Consider the following 26,361-nt stretch of genomic DNA (forward strand, 5'->3'; position numbering starts at 1 on the left):
AAATACAGTGCTTAAGTGGTCACAGTACCTTTGAAAGGGATGATGATGGGGAGAGCGTGGCAACTTCTCCTGACCATGCCCCTTAACTTCAGCAAATATGTCCCTTTGACATCCTAGCTATCAGCCTCACCAAGTCCAGTAGGCACAAATTCCCACTGCAAGCCACTGTTTAATGTAAGTTCTGACCCCCCCCCCAAACAATAATAGTAAGCAAGCATGGTCAATTTCAGATGTACAAACAAATCAGAGTTAAACAACATCTGAACACAATCTATCAATAGAAACTCAGCATTCTCTCCCCCCCCCCTTAGCTGTCTCTCCAACTTCTCCACTGTGAAATTCAGATTACTGAAAAACAGGAAAAGCAGCATTTTAGGCACAAGTTCAGCCTGATCTTCACTTATGAGGCAATATGCAGACATTTCATTTTTATTCCAGATGCCACTTGCTAACCTCTCGTTTCAATTACATCTAACTCTAATTATACTCATATCATCAACACTTTCTGACAGGTCATATAACTCATTACAGTAACAAGACCTTTAGTAAAGTGAAATCATATAGTAGGAAAATTGGTTTCAAGAGCCTACTTTTTAATCCCACAGATTTTAAAACATTGATACTTAAATGCTAACAGCGTTTGGCTTTCGGCCTCGACGGACTAGCAAAATGCATACACCTCTGATGCGCATGTTAATCGCTTTAGGAATGGAAACTTGTAAGTTATTCAGTGATGTGAAAATTACAGTCTTGCAAAAAGCAAGTGAAGAAAAAAAGGAGGTCAGGAGGCAAGGTGGGAAGGGGTTAATAGGAAAAAATGGAGGGTTAGAGGAGCATGTGAGAAAGATGATGGCTTTAGGACTAGGAAGGGGAATGAAAAAAGGGAGAAAGAATTGTTGAGGAAAGCATTCAGCATAGTTAACATCTTGCTATTGAGAGCATGGTTGCAATGGGTGAGGGCTGACTATTTAAGATGCTATACCAAAGAAAGGAACAGAATTAAAAACTACCTAGAATCTTGTAGCACCTTAAAGCTGGAAGAAAATATAACGGCAAAAGCTTTCAGGTATTAGAATCCACTTCTCATCAGAAGTTAATAAAGTGAACTTTAGTTAATAAAAGGTGGATTCAATATAAAGCTATCTCATCCACCACCCTGCTTTCCACAATGACCAATGTATACTAAATATAGCTCATGCATAGGACTTGAGGCCAATAGTGTTCATTTTTGATGTAATGAACATTAGTTGATGAAAGCTTACGGCATAACAAATGTGCTAGTCTTTGAGGTGCTACAAAATTCATGCTTGTTTTTGCTGTCACAAGACTAAGAAGGGTACTCATCCAGAAGAAATGGACAAGGGAGATGCTGAATCTTTGAATAAACATGCTTCATGATTGTGGGATTTCCTACAGGTTTGCAGCTTGGGAAGGCATGGAGAAACCTGATGCCAGGTCGCAATGAAACGTCTTAAATTTTCTGAGCAGGAAAAAGGGATGTCCCAGCAGACTCATTACAGGCACATATTTAGAGATATGATGGGACATGCAACTTTAAAGAACATGCATTATTAACAAGGCAGTACAGTCGTAAGGATAAATAAGCAGCAGGGTAACGTTGCCCATGGGCACACCAAAAAGCAAGAGAATGAAGATGAGAAACGCCACTAGAATTCCTGACAGCTCCTCCGTATCACTCAAGAGATAAAAATGAAAATGACAGGAACAAGGCAGTTTTAAGAAGCAACTTATGCATATGGGATGCCGAGTTAAGCTCCAGAATGGAAGGAAAGCACATTCAGAAGAGAATCTCAGTGAACCATGTGAACAGGCTAAGACCAAAGAAACAAAGCATGCTTTAATATAAGGTCCTTGAAGAGGCATGTTTGCTGTAAAATACTGTCACTGCCTCAAAAAGCTTCACAAAGGCTTACAAAAAATTATCCCTGGGATCCATAAGAAACACAAAGTGAGCAAAGAAACCAATTAATTAATGAATTTCACAGGAAAAAACCAACTTATGAAAAGTACTGCATCTACTTCAGTGGCCGTCTAGTAAAGATTATCCTCTTACTGCAGGGCATGGGAAGAAGGCCCACAGAAAGATGGAGAAATATTTCTACTGTGTGTCATTGCCACGTGCTATTGCCATTCTGTTCTATTCCCAAATTATTCTGTGGTGGGTTTTTTAAACTTCTCATCTTATTTTAGTATGTGTATTTTTATGCAAACTATTATTTGAATGTGAATGTGAATCTTCTGTCAAAAATACACACTGAAATTTATATTTTGATGCGTCTACACTGTTGGAAACTGCTTTGAGGGAAGTGTGAAATCTGGTGGACAGCTAACTACACACATACTGTTACAAAAGTTGGATTCCACACCCACTCTCTTCCGGGTGGTAGCAAGATTTCAGGGAGTTCTAGGTGCTCACCCAGGGTTTGTTTGGAGAACTGAGACACTGCAGAGACTGTCGTGGCTTCAAGAAATATGATTTATACTCATATTTACACCTTCAGTCTGCATGGAGGGAGTCCAGATATTACAGCATGGTCATCTCATGAGGGGCTTGTTCCTCACAGCAGTGCAGCACTCAGTCCAAGGCATCTCTCCTAATTCTGCTGTTCCTAAAAGCTAAGCCTCCTTTACTCAATTGCATTCTAATGGTCAGTTATTTTGATGCTTATAAGTACTAATGGTTAATTCCCCCAGGTGTTAGGTGTCACCTAACTAAGAAGTTCTCCTGACAACATCAATACTTGTTTATTGACTAGGATTGTTGTTGTTGTTGTTTCGTCATGTCCAACTCTTCGTGACCCCATGGACCAGAGCATGCCAGGCACTCCTGTCTTCCACTGCCTCCCACAGTTTGGTCAAACTCATGTTAGTAGCTTCGAGAACACCGTCCAACCATCTCGTCCTCTGTCATCCCCTTCTTCTTGTGCCCTCCATCTTTCCCAACATCAGTGTCTTTTCCAGGGAGTCTTCTCTTCTCATGAGATGGCCAAAGTATTGGAGCCTCAGCTTCAGGATCTGTCCTTCTAGTGAGCACTCAGGGCTGATTTCCTTGAGAATGGACAGGTTTGATCTTCTTGCAGTCCATTGGACTCTCAGGAGTCTCCTCCAGCACCATAATTCAAAAGCATCAATTATTTGGCTATCAGCCTTCTTTATGGTCCAGCTCTCACTTCCATACATCACTACTGGGACTAGGATTACAGACTGGTAAACACTTAGGGGTTACCTAGTTTAATTAACTATTCACATGTTAATTGTTGATGCCCACACATTCCAATACGCATGGATCTTGATAACAATATCAAGGTCTGACACACTAACTGAACATCTCAAACCTTTTCCAGAACCCTCTTTCTAATACACATTGTGACTGTTTTATAACATATCCCAGTCATAACATGCAAGTTCTAATTAAATTCTAATATTTACTAAACTTAAACACTTAGCACCATTATATTTTGATGTGTTTAAACTGTTGGAAACTGCCTTGAGGGAAGTGTTAAATCTTGTGGTTAGCTAAATTCATACATAGGTGGGTGGGTGTAGCTGTCTTTATTGAACGTTTTTTAGCCTTGCAAATGAGGGAAATACACACAACAGTATAAAGGGGAAAGTCCTTAGCTACAAATATCACTGCACAATGGGTATACCTTTACAGCTTTACAGTTTATCCAAACATGTCCATAGTGTTCCATGGACAGTTGTCAGTTTTATGCCATTAATGATATTCTACATTTGCCACATCTATCTCTCTAGTTTTGTATATAATGTGTAATTGTACATATTTCTATGGACTGTTGTTCATCAGCACAAGTGTTCCATTTTTTAAAACCTCTTATTTGCTAGATGGTCCCAAATCTATTTTATAGCCTCGGAAAGGATTGTGAGCATTTTGCAGCAAATACAATTCTTCTGGTTTCAGAGTTATCTCTGAAAATAAAGAAATATTTTATTCTAATCTTGCCCCGCCCTCCCCAGTTTTGCAATTACGTGCTGAACAGTACAGTGGTACCTCAGGTTAAGTACTTAATTTGTTCCGGAGGTCCGTTCTTAACCTGAAACTGTTCTTAACCTGAAGCACCACTTTAGCTAATGGGGCCTCCTGCTGCTGCCGCGCTGCCAGAGCACAATTTCTGTTCTCATCCTGAAGCAAAGTTCTTAACCCGAGGTACTATTTCTGGGTTAGTGGCGTATGTAACCTGAAGCGTATGTAACCTGAAGTGTATGTAACCCGAGGTACCACTGTAGCACAAATTCATTTTACTATATGAATTGGGGGGGCGAGGGGGGGAAGCAGCCTCACAGCAATCCTTTCACTTCAAACATAGTTGAGTGAATCAGCACTAGCACACAAATCTAGCTGGAATAGGGACTAGGTACCTATCAGTGGTTATTGGCATGGATTTTGGCAGTGAACTAGAAACATGCATGCATGTACAGCACTATCAGTTCCAATATCAATGTATATGTAGTGGGGAAGGGGAAGATAGTGACTGAATTTTGCTTCCTTCATCCCTATTCTCCCACAGGGAAGAGATTAATGGTGTCAAAACTTACACTGTTGGTCATTGTTTTGATAGATGCACATAATGGAGGTTATAGCAATATATAAAGCATATCACTGCACCTTTGAATTTGTGTATTTTTTTAGACTGGAACCTGAGCCATTACAAGGAAATATGCTCCATGGAAAATACTAGGCTTGCTTCCGAAATTTCTAATTTCATATCTCTGTGCAAATGTGGATTCACAAAGAGCAAGCTATAAATTAAAATTGCAATGCACAGAAATCAGAAGTCAAAAATGCACAATAAACTTCAGATTCTCCCGAAGTTGCTGCTCTGAGTATAGTACATTATATGAGAGCATGAAAATATGAAGTTGGTGAACAGGAAGTTATTTGAATATATATAGGATGATATGATTCTGAAATCAAGTTCTTCTTATGAATAGAAACCATTCTGAATGCAGAGATGAAAAATGAGAGCTATGGTATTTAGATAGATGTTAACTCAGCATAAAAATGACAACTAAGAAGGAATGCACAGGATGTTGATAAAATTTACATATGCTGTGGAACTTGGAATGAAGGAAGAGAAATCAGCTAGGCTAAAGAACGCCATCAATAAAGGTTAGAGTAGCTGCAATATATGGTATTAGCAGCCTGGGTAGATAGATCAGTGAGCAGTTTAATTTAGAAAAATATCAAGAGCCATTTCCTAAAAAGTGTGGCAGATATGCCATCTTGAGCTGTAATCCTGTCATAGTGCACAAGTTAAGCATGGGTTGATCTACGTAAGTAATTTGTCACATGTCAGTCCTGCAGTAACTGGTGCTGGTGATTTTATGTGTGGCAATATTCTTTCTGGCTCAGTGCTGAATTAATGATGGGATGAGCCATTGCATGATTGACCTTTCACTGCAGCTAGAGTGGGTTTGCGTAATTTCAAAGGTCCTGCATAGGTTCTAAGCAGTGGGGAACATGTCACCTGAAACCTGCTCCTGTGAGCTGTCCAGTCACTGCATTCTGCACTAGTTGAAGCTTCCAGACCAGCTACCAGGTCAGATACATACAAAACATGCCATGAGTAATCAAGACTTGAGGTTACTAATGCATGAGCTAGTGTACTAACTGGAGCTGGTAAAAAAAACAACCCACACCTGCCACAGAGATCACTTGGGCCTCTAGTGCAGGCATGGGCAAACTTGGCCCTCCAGATGTTTTGGGACTACAACTCCCATCATCCCTAACCACTGGTCCTGTTAGCTGGGGATGATGGGAGTTGTAGTCCCAAAACATCTGGAGGGCTGGGTTTGCCTATGCCTGCTCTAGTGGTTCAAGGAGTACTCTCAGACTGAGTACCTGATCCTTTAGAGAGAGTACAACCCCATCCAGAACAGGCTGCTCACCTGTCTCCTAGACAAGGGAACCACCACCGACAAGTTTTTCATGCTTCCATATTTCAAGCTTAGTTTATTGATTCACAACCAATCCATCACTCTATCCAGGCACCAGACCAGGACTTTCACACCCTCTCCTGACTCAAATGTAATGGAGAAATAGAGTTGAGTGTACTAATGACACCTTGCTCCAAAACTCCTAATGTCTACTTCCCATGGCTTCATATACTTGTTGAATAGCATTGGGAGAAATAATGAAGAATCAAGTAATGTGGATGCATGTGTGAACCAATCCTTGTGTGGTACATGCTATTTACCTTAAGTAAGGTGAAAGAAGGTATGGGGGGAGCCCCTTTTTAAAGGAAATTTCAGGTCTTTTTAAAAAGCTGGCCTTTTTGTGAAACTAAAGCCTTGTGTAAGAATTATGGTCATGTACCCAGAGCAAGCTGGCTTGCACAAATGAAAGAAGTGTTGTAGAATCTCTGGGGAAAGCTACAAGAAAAAGCTACAGTGGTAATAGAAATAAATAATGAACAGTTTTTCCAAAGAATAATTTGGGGAAAGTGTAGCTCTGGGAATACAAACTGTCTCCTAGAAAGAAGAAACAATCCTTGATGGGTTCTCTAGCTTCCTTTTTCTTGAAATGCCACACATTTCTACAGAAGCAAGAACAGTCAATCGCTATTGACTTTACAGGGCTTAAAAATAGAACAAAGGGAACAGGCATCAAAGTAAGGCATAATTGTGTAGAGGACTATCAACAACAAATGTGCAGAATCAGGAGGCAGCTTCTGCTTTGTTTAAGAAAAGGACAAAATTAGCTTTATAATTGCCTACAGTATCAGAAACTATTTTTAAACAAAACAGAGTTGGGGGGAGGCGACATAAGAAAGATAAAAGAAAGGTTGGCATTTCAGAAGAATAAACCACTGGCTTAGAAATAGATTCAGAAACTTCTGTGTTAGCTAGGAAAAGTCTTGGTAGTCCAGATGAATCATATTAGTTCAAATATTGGTATGAGATAGGATGTTGTTGATCCTTCTGGCTTCAGATAAAAAATGTTAGTGTGAGCCAAAAGGTTCAAGGAATGAATGGAAAAGGTGATCTCACTGTCACTCTCTGTCCGTCCGCGCCCCCCCCCCCAAACTCTTAGGCTACAATTCTATGAAGACTTCTTTGGTGGCAAACCACACGACATTTAGTGAAGTTTTCTTCTAATTAAGCATGCATTGGATTCCACTGTACAATTGCAAGCCTTTCTACATTTTTACTGGGAGTAAGTTCCACTGAGGGACTTGTTGTATATGCAAGCAGACATGCACAGGACTGGGCTGCAAATCACATTATAGAATCACTAAAAACAGGAATCCCGGCTGTGATATGATTCAGTAAACAAGGATTGATTGAAAAAACAAAGGGATCATGCAGAAAGTTGTTTGCAAAATTGCCATCAGCCCCATTCAGTTCTATGGAATACTGCAAACAGACTGGAATAAAATAGGACTTAACCTAGCCCCAAGTTTTAATACTGTAAAAAACCATACAGAAACAACACCAGTATGAAACAATTTCGAATGATATTATGAACAATGTGCACATTGTATAAACATGTGATGAACTAACTCACACTTATGGCCTGGTTGTTTGCCCAAGCAGAAAAGTTATTAAATTGCCTTTGGAAGTACACAGGATTTGGGAAAATAAAGAGGGTTCACATGCACAGCTAGGCTGCAACCACAGGAAACTCTGATTCCATGGCTAGTACAAGTTAGATTACAGATGAGAAAATTGTGGCCCTTCAGATGTGGCTGGATTACAGTTTTTATCGATCCCAGTCGCCATAGAAAGTGGTCAGGGATTCTGGAAGCTGGAGTCTGACAACATCTGGAGGGCCACAGGCCCCCTATCTTTGTGTCTGAAGGCTCCCTTGACAGATCTTCAAGATCATGACAGCACGCAGAATATTAAGTCATTTTTAGTATATATAGTCCAAAACTACAGAAGAATTTTGACAAGTGAATATGACACTTCTTCACCTCCTACCTCACTTCTGAACTGGCAAAACCCATAATCTATTTAAGCAAATGACAACACTTCATTTACTTCTAACAAGGTCATTGATGCTCCTCACTAGTCCTATTGCTACATGTTAAAACATTAAAAATGAAACCAGCCTGCTCTAATGTGTTGCACTCCTGCAGCTGATGCAATCACATGCATTTAATTCTACTGTATCCAATAGCCAGTCTATTTTCCCCTATCTTGGAATGATTACTGAAAGTATTCTACCTGACTTTCTATACTTTAAAATACAGACAAATACTTCCCCCCACCTTCTGTATACTGTGATTTAAAATCAGCTCTCACTGCTAAACAAATACACCATAGCTCATAATATAGCTAGAGGTGAGAACAAAGAACACCACCTCTGGAGACAGAAGAAATTGTACCAGTGCTGAGGCTTTTTGAGTGCTGAAATTGCCTTAGTAAGTGCAACAAATGAATTGGTATTTAAAGTGCTGCATAAACCACAGTGCACCACATTCTCTCTGAATGCATTTATTTGAAGTTCCGTATCTTTAAGTGCTACATTCATGTTCCACAGTGCAATTTAGAAGCACAATTCTCCTCAGTGGACCTATCCAATTACTCGGCTGCTCTCTCGGGCCTTAATTTCTATTTAGGGAGAAAAAAAATAAAGTAATGACTTCATCACAGCTATGAGTGCAAGATTCTGAAGCTGGAAGTTTTAATAGGTGTCAAAAATTTAGCAGAGTATTTAATTTACTACAGATCAGCAGTAAAGGCTATAACCACATGTAAAAGAGGCAGCTCAGCTGCACACCTTGACAGTGTCACACCTATATTGTACATACAACATCACTGAAGTTCGCTTCAATTCATCCTGATTAACTAACACCCCTTTGTCATCTGTTCACAAACACTAAATCAGATTAAAATACTCTCAGCTCATAAGAATGCATTGAAATCCACCTTTCTAGTCTGTAATTATTGCACCTGCGCCTAGACAATTATATGCATGTTTACTCAGAAGTAAATCCCAGTGCGTTCAATTAGTGTGTTTCAGATTGCAACCTGAACTATATTAAAATCTACCTGGCCAACATCAAGGCTGCAATCCTATGCATATTTACCAGGGAGTAAGGGAGTTATGCTAACTCTCAGCTAGGAGCCAGCACGGCATTCACTGCTACTAGTACCAGCCATGGTTAAAGGTGAACGAGATGGTTTTGTCATTTCTTTTGCTGCACCAGCTCCAGGATTGCACAGCAAAGATTAGGATGTAGCCCATCACCACCCTTTACTAGCTGAAGATCCATTAGGCCCTTGGTCACTCCAACTTCACACCCTTCCCAACCCGGAATGCCCTGTGGCGGGGATGTCACCAGCATTAGCTTCTAACCATCTATGATTTTGGTGGGCACAGCTGGGACCTCTGGTGGCAGCAAGGCATCCACCAACGGAGTCTGGTGGAGGGACAGCTCTTTCACAGCAAAACCCATTCCACAGGGCAGATCAGGGTTCGGATTGCTTTCTAAGTCACTTTTAAATCACTGGGATTTACTCATGAGTAAACACGCACAGGGTTTGACTTGAAGCATGAATCTCTATACTGAAATTTCTGCCTATGTGTAACTGGTAAAATCCAGATCTATTAAAGTCAGTGAAGGCTTTGCCATTCAGCAGAGTAGGAAATGGATGGTGAATACCTGAGAAGGTAGGGATGGATGAACATCTTGATTTTGGTATCTCATATTCTATTGTTAAATTTAGTTTTCCACATTTCCACTTCAGTTTGTATTACTTTGTTGTTGTTTTTTAAAAATGAAAATCCTCATGAAAATTCACCAACATTTTAGAATGAATTTATCCTAATGTACACATGAAGGACAGAATGAGAAGCCCCCCCTCTCACTCCCCAAGAAGCAGAATCAGCTTAGAGGGTGTGAGGTGAGAGGTATGGATGCACAAGATGGGATTTTCCAACATCCACACCAGCCTACTCCTCAAATCTTGCTGCTCTGTGATTTTACCACCTGGCGGCATCTACATAATGCCACTGAATCATGTTCAAAAATAAAGCCACAGGGAGGGAGGTAAATCCTCCCTCCAAAACAAAACTTTAAACATGCCCAGAACAAACACAGCTGGACCTATCACTGTGAAATTTGGCAAGCTTCCTACTTAGGGACACCACTATCATTTCTCTATTTTCAAACCAAACGCCCACAAAACACATGGGGAAATTAAATTATTTTGTTTTTTTAACACACCTCAACAGTATAAAGGCTGTATTTGTGGGAAAGCTACCATAGCTAATCCTTCTGAAATTTGGTAGGATTCAGATAGATACTGTATCCTACTTTATGGGGCAGCTGGGTGCAAAAACCCCATGCAAGTGCCAACTCACCATAAAGAAAATATATATTCAATATGAGAAGAATATGTTGCAAGGGGAAAAAATCAGTGCATTATAATTTTAAAGCAAACAAAAGTAAATGTATCATTTTCTCTTTTTTAATGGTCTCTTTATGCCTTGCCACAAACTTTTGAGTTGTTCAGTGCATGTGCTATTAAAAGCAGAAATTATTTTTCTCCTTTATGGCCAAAGATCAGTTAAGCAGCTTCTTCCTTGACAAGACTGAACTATGCAGTTAAGGCTGGCCATCAAGACAGAACAAGAATGATGCTAATGAACAAATGTAATAAACAGTCTGCTGAATGGGAGGTTATGAAAGCTACACACATACTTAAAGACCCTGGTATTATATGAACAAATAACGAAAATACAGCCGCATTCCCCAGTGTATTTTCATCAACCTAGAAATTACATATTCAGCCAAGATTTTTTTTGGCTTTTTGAGCTGGGGGTAGGTGGAGTGAAAATTGCTGGGATCCTAGAGGATCTGTAAAATTTCTCATATATTTCATGAGGGTTTTTCATGATAGTTGTGACACAGCAGACTCCCTTGCAAAAGAGAGACTGGCCACAACTCCGGCACTTCATTGTAACACACACACACACTTTTTTTTCCAGCCCACACCCTCAAAATGTTTCTAAATTCCCCCCTTTCACATGAGACAATAGGCCTCATGAAGGCATGGGAGCATTTTCAGCCTTGCCTAAAAAGGCTGTAACACATTCGCAGCCTAACATCCATGGTGTGTATACAACCAGAGCCTATTTCTAATCTCTCTCCAAGCTCTCATAACAATTCATGAGACCCCATGGAGTGAAGTTTAGGCAGGCCAAACAGACTGCAGTATGAGATCTGAATCTCACATTGTTTACTTCAGCTCCTTTGATGTCTCAGCTCCATGACTAAAATGCAGCCGATAGGGAAAGGTTTTGTGCATCCCTTGGGATCCTGCTATGTTTCCATAAAAAATAAGATTGTTGTTGCTATTACTATTACATAGATAAGCTTGCAAATGTAAGAATAGCTGGTGGTACTACAAAAAGGTTTAGAAAGTTAATAATGTGGCAGCTGCTATTCAGTCTTTCTGGAAGAAAATATTTTATGAAATATGCCGGATTATGCACCAACCTTTTAAACTATGGATCCAATGAAGACCTTTTTATCAACAGGTTTTTAACAAAGAGCTCCAATTCTTGTTCCCAGCAGCCAAGTGGTCAAACTTGCAAGTCTATTGGTTCCTCAAAATCTGGACCATTGCGTTAATTGACAAGTTACCACATTTGGAGATGGAAGGTGAAAACAGGCAGTGACAGGAAAGTATGAGGAGCAGGAGTCTCCAGCAAATGGTAGCGAGCCCCCTACTGATCAGGCACCTTGATCACAATTAACAAGGTGTTCTTTATTACAGTAGTACCTTGGTTTTCAATTGTCTCGGAAGTTGAACGTTTAGACTTTTGGACGCCGAAAACCCAGAAGGAACTACTTCGGTTTCCGAACGCTTTTCAGAAGCCGAACGTAAATGCTTCCGGAAATGCATGCTTTGGTTTTCGAACGTTTCGGAAGTCAAATGGTCTTCCAGAACGGATTACATTCTGGATCTTGTCAGATCTTGTTATTTTTTTGACCATTTCACCTTCTTGCCTAGTTGAGTCATGATTTAGTGTTAGCAACACTCAGGATAATAAAGGTATGCCCTTTTCACCTGACAGAAATTACACGCAAACAATGTAATTACAATGTAATTACACGCAAAGCGTGTAAACATACAAAGTCAAAGTACCAGCAAGAATACAACCAAGCCAGTTCTTGAATTACATAAGGTGTTGTTGGATTCTATGGGGTGAATCCATTTGTTTCTTTAGCCTCAGTCCTTTACCTCATTCCTTCCTCTCTCTCTCTTTTTTTAAAAAATAGGAGAATTGCATCATCTCTATTGCCAATAGGCGAGAATTTATATTTTGCATTTTTGTTCAGCATCTGAAAACGGAAGCCGTCATTTAATTTCAAGAGACATTTCCAGCATGACCCTTTGACCTGAACAGGAGGTCACTCATGTGTCAGAAGAGGAACAACACTGAGGAGCGGTTGTCAGTTTGACAAATGCTACTGCTCTAGTTTGTATGGCAAAAGGTTTTATAATGACTCTATTAAGTAGCTCGAGAGTCCTTTATCACTCACATTGATGTCTTCCAAATCTAAGTTGTTCAGAGCGACATTGTTCCGCTTCCAGATGATAGGAGGTCTCAAGGTCCCCTGAATGGCGCAACTTAGAACTGCACTTTGTCCTACTGTTGCTGCAGTGATGCTTATTTTCTGATCTTCTGGCAGACTCAGTTGAATTACTTCTGTAAAAGATACGTTGCATTTAAAGTTAATTAGCATACAGGGTTTCTGCACCCTGGTAGCTTTAAGATTTTAATTTGAATTAAAGGCAAAATAATTTCCAAATGAAGTCAGGAAATAGAAGTGTTTCAAATAAAAGGTCAGCATGACATTTCAATTAGATTGACTGACAAGCATTGCTTGGTAAGAAGAGAGCCTTCTAACATGAAATAATTTCAAAAGCAAAGAACATGGCACACCGGCTCCAAAAGTAGATTAAATATATTGTCAAATATTTGAGCACCTTGACAATATTTTTGTAGTGGCCTTCTGGATAAACATACTCATGGCATGTGTGTGCACCTACACACACACTTTAGGGGAGCTGTTTTTAAAATAACCCTTTATAGTTAAATTAGACATAATGATGGCAACCATGTAGGTTTGCTCCAAGAATCTGCCCCATTCACAACAAATAAAGCAGGGTCAGGAAGTCAATTATTAAATCAAAAGAAGTATATCATTGGGGATGATACACCACCTTACTTCCTGGTGGTCCATCATTTTAGGCACATTTCTTCTGAGCTGGATTACATTTTTAAATTATTGTTGAATTTATATACTGCCCTATACCCGGAGGACTGCAAGGAAGTAAGATGCCAGAGGTTTTAGCTCCACTGATCTGCATACATCTTTTGATATTAATAGTAGACTCGACCCGTTCATTGCTTTATATGCAATAGGCCAGGCTGATGAACAATAATCATTGGTGCCATCATCATACCCCTAAATAATACTAACAAATAAAATTAAAATCTGGTTTGCAAAGATGGGGCATCTTCATTAGAAAGTGAGCACACTTAACTAAAATAAGCCTTACACATAGTCAACATGACCCTACCATATGTTTTTCTGTTTCAGTCTCTAGACATTAAAATATGAGTCTAGTGTTCAGTGGGATATGCTGTGCAATCTTCTGATGGAACACTCCTATCTGGGATGAACCTGGGACAGCTCAGTAGAACATGAGACTCTTAATCTCAGGGTCATGGGTTTGAGCCCCATGCTGGGAAAAAGATTCCTGCATTGCAGGGGGTTGAAATAGATGAGCCTCATAGTCCCTTCAACTCTACAAGTCTATATTTCTATGATTCTGTCTCAAAATCCATGTCTGACATGGCACTGTGGAATGTTTGACTGTACAACGTGTTCCCGCAAACATATGAAGTGGCTCAAAGTTTGGCCATCGTTCATGGACTAATCTACTGCCAATGACTTTTCATCTCACCGTGAAAACCAGAAACTGATGACAAGCTCATGCTACAACTGATATGTCTAAGCTATGTGGCAATATGTAAAGGGTTTGTAAACTGGAACCAAATACAATGATAGATGATGGACTATTCACAATAAAAATGGCAAACATTGTCAAGAAGAGTTATTGATGGTTTTTGCTTATTGGCTTTACTGCCTTTTTTTTTTTTGAGAAATTTATTTTACACTGAAAAATAACCCAGAGTAACAACTAGCAACAAAGTATTGCCATACCCTCATCACACCCCTGTAACTCCTCAGTTAAGCATCTTTCTGGGGATGAGCGATGGGGGCTGTTTAGACATGGGCTGCCTACCAGCCAACAATGGAAAAAGCTCTTCATGGTTGGCTGTATCAGCTGCACTGTGCAAGCAAGGAAGAGGACAAATGGGAAACTGGCACAACTCATGATGTTACATACATATAGAATTCCTATTGATTTTAATAGGTGATGTAACCATATGCTCAACACTTTGGCTCCATTCAAGCGTAACAGCTGCAGACCCATGCTTCCTCCCCTCCCATTTTCCTTCCACAATAATTTCTCCCGTTTTCCATTGTGTGCTTTAACCATGTTTCAGCATTACTTTGACATTATTGCCAATATGGTTAAAGCTATCCAAGAACCCTTCATCATTCTTGTTTGGTAATCCACTTCAAGCCATGGTTACAAAGGAATCTTAGCTGGCTTTAACCATATTCATGCCCGTGCCACTATAACACTAAACTATGGTTTCAGAAAAGCATGGAAAGAAAGGGGGATTCATGCATGAGAAGGGCAAGAGAAGATGTGTGAGAGTGTACAACTTTGCAAAGCATGGTTTCTAAATTGGCCCAACATAGAATCACAGAATCACATGGTCTCTATCTCCACTAACATCAATGGGACTGAAATTAAAAGTGCTTAACATCGGGTAGACTGAGCAAATAATGAAGATAGTGATCCATGTTAGAGTAGCCCTAGTAGGCTTAAGAGGAATGTTCTGCAATAAATGTTTTGTGACAAGTGGCCTAAAGGAGCCACAAAGAGCTTTGAGTTACTTCATTATTGTTAAACAACAAATTAGTCTCAAGTAAGGCAAGCATTAATCTTTCAATTGGGGGTAGAACATCCATCTAGGAACATGAAAAGATCCTTAACTGGCTCCTTTTAGCCAAATTAAGAGAGCACTTTGTAATTAGCACAATTAAAGAGATAGCACATTTGTCTAATGTGTTTCCAAAAGGAAGCATCAAACAAACAGTCCACTAGTTCTGGGTAGGGAAAAAGCCTTGTTACATCATTAAAGTCATCTTTTTTTGGCAAGAAAAAATGGCAAGATTTTAGTTTCATACCAGCATGAAATTCACAGATATTCTGCTTGTTCTGTAGCCTTAAAAAACAAAAAAGTAGTTCAAAATCTTTAATTACATACCACAAAAAGTAAATGATATGTGTCCCACATCAGCAACCAACTCCAGTGCTGAATCTATGGAGGGTAAGACGCACATTCATCTCTGTATCTTTAGACGTATCATAACCAACAAAAAATAGTTACTAAGACGGTGTCCTTTGGCAATCCTGCACATTTAGCACTGACTAATTCTCTTGTCAGGAGCAGGGAATAACAAATGATTATGGTAGCTCTGAGTGGAACTATTTCAAATTACTGTAGACTAGATCTGTATTTGACAAGGACATTGAGCCAGACATCAGAATGGAACCATTGTTCATGTGAGCTCAAGATGTAGCAGCAACAAGTATGCAATGTACAAGGCTGGCTTATGACAAGTCTGAGGGCACAATCCATCAGACAGTTGTGTGGCTGGGATTTCAATGAGATTCAAATTTCAATGAGACATAGATTTGGAGCCTATGTTACATTTGCCAAAAACTTTCCGAAGCTGAACAGACCAGTCTTTATATGGTGGATTAAGAAGCCATAAACCATTGCACTGGAAAAAAGTGGAAGAAAGATACATGGCTCAACTATTCCAATTACTTTCTGAAATACTGCCATCAGTTCCATATCTGCTTGCCATGCCACCCATTGGCAGTTTTTCCTAAGCAGAAATTTAGTTAAGTCATGAGTGGCTGTGATCTAAAAAACGAATCAGACTATTGTCCAAAGTTTCAACTGCACAAAACTGATAGTGAATGGAAAAGTAGCATTGGTACCATTCCAGTTCTTAAATACTTTATCACTCAACCACAAGTAGCTAAGAGAAAAAGCAGAATAAACTTTTTTCTTTTGGTGGTAGCAGGGGAGGAGACAAGGCAAAGAAAAAGTGAATATATGAACATCTGTATATATTACATTTCAATTGATAAAATATTAAAACGGGAACATATTCTACAGGATGTATAATAGCAAATATGCTTTTTAATTAACAACTATACATTTTGAGTCTTCCCATTCAGTTACTTATTTATTCACTTGCAGCCACAAAACACCCCTTTGAGCCTGAGCTAACGAACATTATCCAGACTGGAGCTTGCTAGATAGAATTAAGACCACATTAAACCTGTATTCATTTTGTTTGCCTATTTAGAATGTAATTTAAAAGCAATAACCTCCTCAAACGACATAGAACCATCCTTTGTATATAATCTACAGCAAGTTTCAAACTCTTAATGAGAAAACCATAAAACTCTGAAATAAAACAACAACAACAAAGTGCTGTGATGGGATAATTTTTACCTTTTGCTCCTTTGTAGTTTTAGTGTAATTTTATATATTTGTGATAAAGGTACAGTGTTATTGCATATGATCTTTATTTCCTTTTATTGCTCCTTCAGTAGTGTATAATGTCAGTTTCACTTTCAGCTCATTTTGTTCAGATTCACATAATAAGAAACATAACACATTTTTTAAATGTATGTAGAAGAGAACAGATGAAACTTAATATTCTCCAATCAGTTGAATCAAAATATAAATCAAAGTATTTAGGGAATAAAGCTTTAATAAACATGTTTTGGGCAGCAATCATATATCCACTTACCTGGGAGTAAGCCCCATTGAACACAATGGACTGAGCAGTAGGGTGAGTAGACAAGTACAGAATTGCATTGTTAAAAATGCATTTTATATATAATGCTATAGAGTTAAGTTTCTTTTAAAAAATACAACAACCACATGTCACAATATGGAACGAGGCCTAAAGAACATAAATAGGCAGGGAAATGTTGCCTGTCTGCATGATGAAACTTTATCTTGTTTGTTTTTCAAGATGCAAGCCACATCCAGGCGAAATACAGGGGAGCCAACCTTGATTTACACCTCTATGTTCTAAGCAGGGGTTGGGAACACGTGACTCTCTAGATGTTGTTGGACTCGAACTGCCATCAGTCATAGTCAGCATAGGGATGATGGGAGATGTAGTTCAGCAACACGTGGAGGACAACAGTTTCCCCACCCATCACATATTCTAGATGAAGAGGTTTTATTTGTATTTATTACGCAATATTTTTTGTTCAATAGTGGATCCAATGGTCAAGAAGCACCTGCTGTAGTGGGAAGTGAGGGGCAGGTGGGGTTTGTCAACCTGATAAGGTAGCCCATCTAGGAGAAGGAAAACTCTGATCCTAAACTGCTGTCTTGAGAGATATTTTCAGGAGAAGAAAAGGCTAAGGAGTAAACCCTACACAAATCTGGAGTGGAGTCCCTAAGATGGCTGGATGGTGCTTTGTATGTCCCCTTCTGGCAACTCCTGCAGCCAAGCTGGTGCCAAAGGCATTGCTCTGCTTTCCTTTGGACCACATCAGTCAAGCCAAGGTGGTGGTGGGGGGTCTTTTCATCTGGGCAGCCCAGGACACACTGTCTAGGCTTGAGCCCCAGGGAGGTTATTTCAGTGCTGCTGAATCACACTGATTTGACTTCACGCCTGGATGTGAACTCCATTGTCTGTCGAGACAGAAGGATGCCAACAAGTGCCCTTTTGTTTTCAATGCTCATTCCAATTAGGCTGGGGTGACCCTCTGTATAGAAAGGTACCACTTGAAGTGGAAAATAACCACCCAGCAGCACACATTGACCACATAGCTAGCTCTGCAATGACCAGAAAACTTCAAGATGGCACAAGATGATCCTACTCTGTTGTAACCTTCTACCTCATTCTTGTGCTATGTCATAGCATTACACTGGTACTGTATTTTAGCTGGCAAGTGGCTTTTGCAGACACAGTTGCATATATGCTTTACGAATATATACCTGTGCAGGGTGTTAAATTATGCTGACATGATACCCTAACAGGGGCAGCAAAGGTTGTTCCATGGTTCCTGTGTTCAGACTACACATCCTACCTGCTATACATCCCAGCACCATCTGAATGACAACCATGTACCATGGAATTGTTGTACTGCATACATGTTAATTCCAGCATTTCAGACAGATATTCCAACACAAATATTTAGGACTGGTGCACATCCAGAATACATTCCTTGAAATACTATGATCACTCCGATCCTTACTAATGTTTTTCTTGCGATTAAATTTAAAAGACAGTTCATAAATAAATGAGAATATCTTTTTTATTTTCAGACATGAGCGCAAATTATGCAGCCTAAGTATTCAAAGTTGCAACAAAAAGTTTTCCTCCATAATTATTTTGTTTAAAAATATTCCATGCTTGGATTGTGAAAGGAGATTTAAAATAGTATAGATATTATAATTTGAAATGATTGCTCTCTCAACTGCTTCATTTTAAAAAGAAAAAAACCCACTGGGGGAGAGTTTGTGTTGTTGTTGAGTGTTTGTACTAGTGAGTCTTTTAGGGCAAAGCAGAGATGCAGGCTAAGGTGTAAGAGTTCTATGAGTTATTTATATCAAGTGGTCTGTGTGCGCGTAACTCCAGCTTCTCATTTTCAGTGCTTCAAGGAACGAACAGCAGCTATAATCCACTGGAGATTCAAACATCTTTCTGATGGCAAAAATATAGTTGCTGTTGGATTCTCTTTGCTTTTGTGGGGAGCCCTTAACCTATTTACCCTTACCATTGTATAATATGCGTGAATCTCAAAAGCAAAACAACACCCCCACCCCCGTAGTTTTAACTACTAAAAAAGTCATGTGCAATGAAAAGCTAAGGCCCTGTAGTACCATTATTTTGTCCAGATATAACAAAGATGGCTTATTGAGAGCAATAAATAGACCTGAATCACCCCTCAAAAGCAACCTTTTCTTCCTTACAAAAATATTAAGCCACAGGCTCAGCTCTGAATTGTCCCTTATCTATATACATTTAATTTACAGTCTTTATCTTTCCTTACAGTCCCACAAGCTTGCACTGATGAGTTATCCTTGGGTAAACTGACTGACAACCTCAGGCATTGTTCTTAAAGTCGATATCCTCCTTTTTCTAATCCCAATCCACTCCCACATATCCTTTATATGGTTTTCTCTAAATATGGTGTTGGTCCCATACATACTATTTTTGGTTCTCCTTTCTCTTCCTTCTGGGGTTTTCATTTCAAACTCTGCAGTCTCCATCCACTCCCCTCTTCCCCATGCTTAAAATCCTCTTTCTGTAGTTTGCAACCTCTCATTATTTTTCTTTTAAAACTATGTTTCAGTCTTGTCTTACTGTTGGTCCTGGAAGATACCCAGAGTAGTTTCACAAGATGGACATGTAAGAGTAATATGCTGGCAAAGCAGGATGCCATGAGTTTAGTTTCATTCATTTTTTTAAAAGTCTTCATTGACAGAGGGAATGATTTGGTATTTATTCATTATTCAAATCAATCCATAAATTCATCATGAGGAATATACCCTGTTTCCTTTTCCCATTCTACCTTGTAGCAACTCCCAAAACCTAAAGTAATAATGGACATATTCACATAACATATTAAGGCTGCAGTCCTCTGAATGCTTACGTGGAATAATGTCTGATTGCACTCTTGAAGTAAGCATCTATAGGATCAGGATTTATATGGTATTTAGTAGTGTGTATTTTCAATTATTTAGTGGCACAAAGACAAATCACTAACCATTTATATACAAAGCTTCTGTATATTTTAGGTATATTTTAAAATATATTAATGGTGTGTACACAAGATAAAAATCCCATTAAATTCAGTAAGCTTTACTCACAGGTAAGTGAGGTCTGCTCCCAGCAGTTCCAGATAAATGTGTATAGGGTTCATCCTAACAATTTTGTGAAGTAAGAACCACAATATTTATTAAAGATGCAAGGATACTTGCACAAGCAGTTTAATAGGCATTACACTTGAATTTAATTCCCTCATGGTTGTTCTGTGGTGTTTCTGATCAACCTATTGCTGGAATGAGCAGAATGGAGGTGGAATGGAGAATTTTAGGGAAGTTTTTAATGTTTAATGTTACAGTGGTACCTCGGGTTACATACGCTTCAGGTTACATACGCTTCAGGTTACAGACTCCACTAACCCAGAAATAGTACCTCGGGTTAAGAACTTTGCTTCAGGATGAGAACAGAAATTGTGCTGCGGCGGCAGCAGGAGGCCCCATTAGCTAAAGTGGTGCTTCAGGTTAAGAACAGTTTCAGGTTAAGAACGGACCTCTGGAGTGAATTAAGTACTTAACCCGAGGTACCACTGTATTCTGTTTTCAATCTGTTGGGAGCCACCCAGAGTGGCTGGGGAAACCCAGCCGGATGGGCGGGGTATAAATAAAAGAAGAAGAAGAAGAAGAAGAAGAAGAAGAAGAAGAAGAAGAAGAAGAAGAAGAAGAAGAAGAAGATGCAACTGAAGTGGGAAAAATGATTCATAAGGATGTACAGGTTTGCTTCACACATTATTTTCACTGCAAAGGCGTACACTGATGCAGAGTGAAAAAGCACACCAGGATATACTGTCATGTGTGAAAATCATGCAAGTGCTTCTTTTGTCAGTTGTTTACAGGGAGCTTTCTACATATGGACAAATATTTGAGTTTATTTACAAACCATAAAGTGTATTTTTGTTGTTTGTAAATTCCCTTCATGCAAAATAGCCAACTTGACTTTGAGAGGTTTTGTTGTTTTCTAGGCATCACGCCAAAACAGGTACTTTTTTTATATAAGTTAAACTCTGTTTTTGTCAGAAAGGTAGACACCTCTGGGCCAGCCGTCTGGAGGAAAGAAACAGCGACACTGATTGCAGTTAGATACTGTAGCTCCTCTTTCCAGTGGGAGTGATAAAAAAAGGGCTAATACAGAAAGGGAAACCATGATAACGTAATGTAACACATTTCCAGTTTCAACCTACAGTGAAGTGATTTCTCACCCCCTTCCCCAACTCTCATGTGACAGAGATAGGCATTTTTATCAGTGTTATTTAGCAGACAAGAAATAAGCAAGCTGCCTGCAGCTACACAGAGTGTCAGAAATAGTACTGAAAGTCAAAAGTTGGGAAGTCCTTCCTGGAATAAATAGAAATCAAGCTCTGGAAGGCATCCTTCAAAGCTCACCTGTTCTAACCCCCTCACCTTACAGTACGACACTTTGTACATCCCTGCCAGACACTCGACTCATTTTCCCAACTGAAAACTCCTATGAAGTTGTTCAAACATTATTTTCTCAACCCAATAAAAGCGGAGAGTGATTCTCAGAGTGCCACTGCTCTGTCACCTTGCTGAGCTTAGAAATATTTTTTTTTCTAACCACTAGATAATAACAACAATAATTTATTATTTATACCCTGCCCCTCTGGCTGGGTTTCCCCAGCCACTCTGGGCAGCTTCCAACAAAATATTAAAGTACAATAGTGTGTCTAACATTAAAGGCTTCCCTAAACAGGGCTGCCTTCAGATGTCTTCTAAAAGTCTGGTAGTTGTTTTGCTCTTTGACATCTGGTGGGAGGGCATTCCACAGGGCGGGTGCCACTACCGAGAAGGCCCTCTGCCTGGTTCCCTGTAACTTGGCTTCTCACAGCGAGGGAACTCCCAGAAGGCCCTCAGTGCTGGACCTCAGTGTCTCAGTGGAGACGCTCCTTCAGGTGTACAAGACTGAGGCCATTTAGGGCTTTAAAGGAATTGTGCCCGGAAACATACTAGTAGCCAATGTAGGTCTTTCAAGACGGTGTATCTGTACACAACCCAGACTGAAGATAGGAACAGTAAGTTTGTGTAGAGACTGGATACAGGCAAATCTAATGGCTGGGCAACTTAGACCAGGGTGGGGTACCCATGGCTCTCCAGATGTTGATGGACTAAACTCTTGTCACCTCTGACTACTGGCCATGCCAGCTGGCAGTGATAGCAGTTGGAGTCCAATGACACTTCCCATTCCTGGTTCCCATTCCTGGGTTTGAACATGGTAAAAGGGAATTGGCAATGGCATCTGGAAAGGTCAGAGCTGACTAAAGGTGTTGATAAATTCCACCCTCTCCTTCTTAGAAATGATGCTGAGTTGCACAGGCTTTTTAACGATGTTTCAAAGACAGGTAGAGATATCCAAGAATTCCAATGAAAACAGAAACAGGACTGGAAATTGTCAACGTTCACTTATTCATTCCATGCCCAGAACAAATATTATTGGTATTCACTGTTGTCTATGCTTTCAGCCTACAAACGGCATGTAACTGATTAGATTCTCCCCCCATCCACACTGTGTTTTCATTGCATTAAAATGAATGGGACAGAATGATATAATCACAACATAACTTATGTCATTTGCATAATTAATTACATAAGTTGTGTAATTTTGTGACAGTGGACAGTAAGATGGAAGAACAACTCCAGAAGAACAGAAACAGTGCTGCACGTGATGATTACAAGGTGGAATGGAAAATGATGCCTTCTTACATCTCAGGAAAGAGTGAATATTCTTAAGAGGTTCAGAGTAGGAGTCCAGGGGGAGTAATCAGTCAAAATCCTAATATAAGTTTAACCTAAAATGAGTTCACAGAAGTTTCCAGTACCCTCTAGCAGCCTCCTGCTCCATGGAGTTGTGGGGTTTGTTTTTTTTTGGGGGGGGGGGGGAATTGCAGAAGGAAGGAGATGGGAAAAAATCCCTCTTAACAACAACCATAAGTTAACTTGTTTTAGACTCCAAGGCAAAATGCCTTCTTACCTTTGTTGTATTAGAAGAGACCACAAATGAGAGAAATAAGTTTTATAGAAGAGGAGCCTCCTTACAACAAAAGGATCTACAAATAAAGCAATTTTTAATCTGTTCATTCTAGAGTATGAGCTATGCTAAATCCCTATATACAATGATCTTTTTTATTACTAAACAAACAATGGTTGGCTAAATACTTCACAATCTTAACAGGATTTGTTGTTAAGCTTCATATTTGAATTAAATCAAGAATCATACATAAACAATAGTAAAGCCCCAGTTGTATGGTGCTGTTTAATCAGCAACAGGGGCTTAGGTTATTGCTGCTCTACAGCTCTGGGTTCTGGTTTTTGTTTTTGTTTTTTTGCCATGTTAAAAGATAGGAAGAACTGCATAGGCAATACATTTCAGGCACTGAGGGGGCATGGGCAACTTTCCATCAATCAATATTGAACTCCTGACTTATTACAAAACTACAAAGATGGGCTCTTAAGAGACACTTGTCCAGACAGCAGTCTCCAGACAAAAGGTTGATGGTACAGCAATAGTTCTTTCAGCAAAATGTCAATAGGGAGAAGATGGAAGTCTCAGGGTCCTGTCAAGAGATGCAGCCGATACAGCTAGAGAGAAATAGATGTGCAAAAAACATATACCAAGAGTCTCATTCGTGACAAGCTTACGTGGCTAGTTACTCAATCCCAAAACTCATGACAGCAATGCCCTTCCCCTAATATAAGCATTTTAATTGAAATAATAAAACCAAGCCTCAATTTACATTTGGAATATCAAGTTTATTGTTGCAGTAAACGTCACAAATTTCAGGTGACGTTGTATCCATTCAGATTTCCTTCTAATACCTTTCAAGGTTGTATAGCAGAGCATAGTCTAGATGAGGAATGCCATGCTCTACGATAACCACCCCCCACTTAGTGCCCTCCACATGTTGCTGGACTACAAATCCCATCATCCCTGACCATTGGCTATGCTGGCTGAGGCTGATGGGAGTTGGAGTTCAAACTATCTGGAGTGCAGCAGACTGTGAGAAGGCTGACCTGAGGATATACTGTTGATTGTGTAAATGCCCAACTACCTTTGCCAATACCATGAAACAAGAACATATTTAAAACAGGACTAAAACTATGTTGTCTGTCATTGCATGGCAACAACTTAGTCACTATCTTTAGATTGCAATCTGAAAGCATTACATATTTTCTGTATTTTAAATGAAAGAGTTTCTAAGAATGTAAGAGTCATAAATAATAAAAGTTTAGAACAATTTTCACACACACACACATTTCCCTAATGACAAATGTCCCACAATCCCCAAAAGCTGCTCCTTTAACACAAATCGAGCCCATCATCCCATTTATAAGCATATCTTATAGATACCTGGTCCTTCCCCAAACCTAGAAGAAAAGGATGCACACACTCCAGCAATTAGCAGCCTGTTAGTTAGAGCACAAACTCTCCTCCCCACCCCCGCAACTTCTAAATATTTTCTGAGATTCACACCCTCCCCCCTGGTTTCTACCTGTCACAAACATAATAATCAGCATAAGATTCATAACTGATTTCCATAAATTTTGCTGTGGAATTAAGTGTTAAGAATGTGACTGAACAAATTGCCTCCAACATTTTTTTGTTGGAGTAAAAAAAGAAAAGAGAAAAGAGAAGCAAGCAATGGAGAAACTCTTTCGTTTGAATGCATTAAAACTAAAGAATTATTATTGAGATAGACTATAGGGAATTCAAATTGCTGCCACTGCTAGAGGCCAATGCAATTATCTGAATCACAAAGAGCCAGCAAATAATTATTTCAAATGGGTAAAGTTGGTAACATTGTTGTTTTATAAGGGATTCAGAATTCAAGTGCAAATCCAATGATGTATTGCAGGCAATAACTGCATTTTCAAAACAAAACAGAAAAGATCAACCATACATGAAGACAAAAAAACCCCAATAAAAACTTTGAACATTTTGGATGCCTTCCAGAAAATATTAAATGTTCATTATTCTAAGCTAATATGCTTAGAGAGTCTTTTTGGAATGTTCTTTCTTTATTTGCATATTTTTCTCAGCCAGCTGTCTTCCTCCCTCATCCAAGAAGCTGGAATAGAGATCCTTACCATCACAAATATACCACTTCAATCATAACAGCCACAGTACTCAGGCCTCTATCCCAAGTGTGTGTGTATGTAAATATCCTCTTAAATGGGGGGGGGGCAGAAATTTGCATAAATGACAGGTTTGTGTGTTTGTGTACATTTTACTTCCCCAAGCCAAATTCCAGTGTATCACAGTTTAGTAGAATGTCCTTTTTTAGAAGGCACCTTGAACATCTCTTCAAAGACAAAACAGGAAAGGGATAGGACCTCAAACACAGATACAGACACAGACACAGGCAACGGACAGGTGAAGTATATACTGTAGGAACACATACCCACAGTCATGACATCTATGTCACTTCTGACTAAGCTCTGGGTACACATGTTCAAGTATAGCAGAAAAGGTATCATTCTAGGAGAAGTTATCATCATTATAGACTTTTATTGAGCTAGCCATAGGCCATGGGATCATTCAGAAAAATAACAAAAGGAAAAACAGCAATAACCATAAAAATCATCAGGCACCACACATACAATATAAACCACGGTCACAACTACTGATTGCTTGTTACGTAAAATAGAATAGCAGAAGATTCTCTAGTAAAATGTGCCAAATTAAATATCCGAATCCCCTTTGCAGTTCACCACTATTTTATCTAGTTTTGACCCCCTGATCTTCTTAGCTGCCAACACATAGAGTGCTACTTTATAAGTTACAAAGTCATCAGTATCGCTCAGCAGCCATTTCACCCTTTCCACCCTGTTCAAGTGAGTTCCATTCGGAAACAGGTTTTATGAATCGATCTCTTGGGTCTATATATAATGGGCACTGCAATAAGTAGTGGCACAGGTCCTCCACACAGGGTTGCCCACACAGACAAATTCTCTCTTCATAATGTACTTTACCGTAGTGTCCATCCAACACCGCCGAGGGCATCGACTGGAATCGTAATTCTGTGAAAGCTATTCTAAGCACGGCAAGTGGGAGCTTTGACAGGTAATTGGCCCAGGTATGCTCCGTTTTAATAAGTGGGAACCATGGCGAACTCTTGGTAGAAGCCATCATGGTTAGATCCCTTTCTGCATCAGGCCTAAAGAGACAATCCCTTAAGTGCCTCTTATCCATCTTCATAGTCACCTGAAAATCTTGTAATTGATATTGGGACAAGAGGCATTGGATATCATCCTTCCAACATTTGGTCTGTTTCTGTTCTGTGTGTGACATACCGGGGAATCTCTCCTCTGAAAGAAATTGAAGTCTT

General features: G+C 39.5%; 1 protein-coding gene across 4 annotated transcripts in view; it reads right to left on the reverse strand.

The window, feature by feature from the left end:
* Positions 1 to 26,361, reverse strand: part of FSTL5 (follistatin like 5) — a 322,690-nt gene that overhangs the window by 83,360 nt on the left and 212,969 nt on the right. For all 4 annotated transcript variants that reach the window (XM_083520282.1, XM_083520280.1, XM_083520281.1 and 1 more), the window contains one exon: positions 12,543 to 12,709. In XM_083520282.1, the coding sequence (XP_083376408.1) occupies positions 12,543 to 12,709 (167 nt within the window). The remainder of the gene's footprint in view (positions 1 to 12,542; positions 12,710 to 26,361) is intronic.

The sequence above is a fragment of the Podarcis liolepis genome (genome assembly GCF_965112155.1).
Source record: "Podarcis liolepis genome assembly, chromosome: 9".
NCBI classification, from domain to species: Eukaryota; Metazoa; Chordata; class Lepidosauria; order Squamata; family Lacertidae; genus Podarcis; species Podarcis liolepis.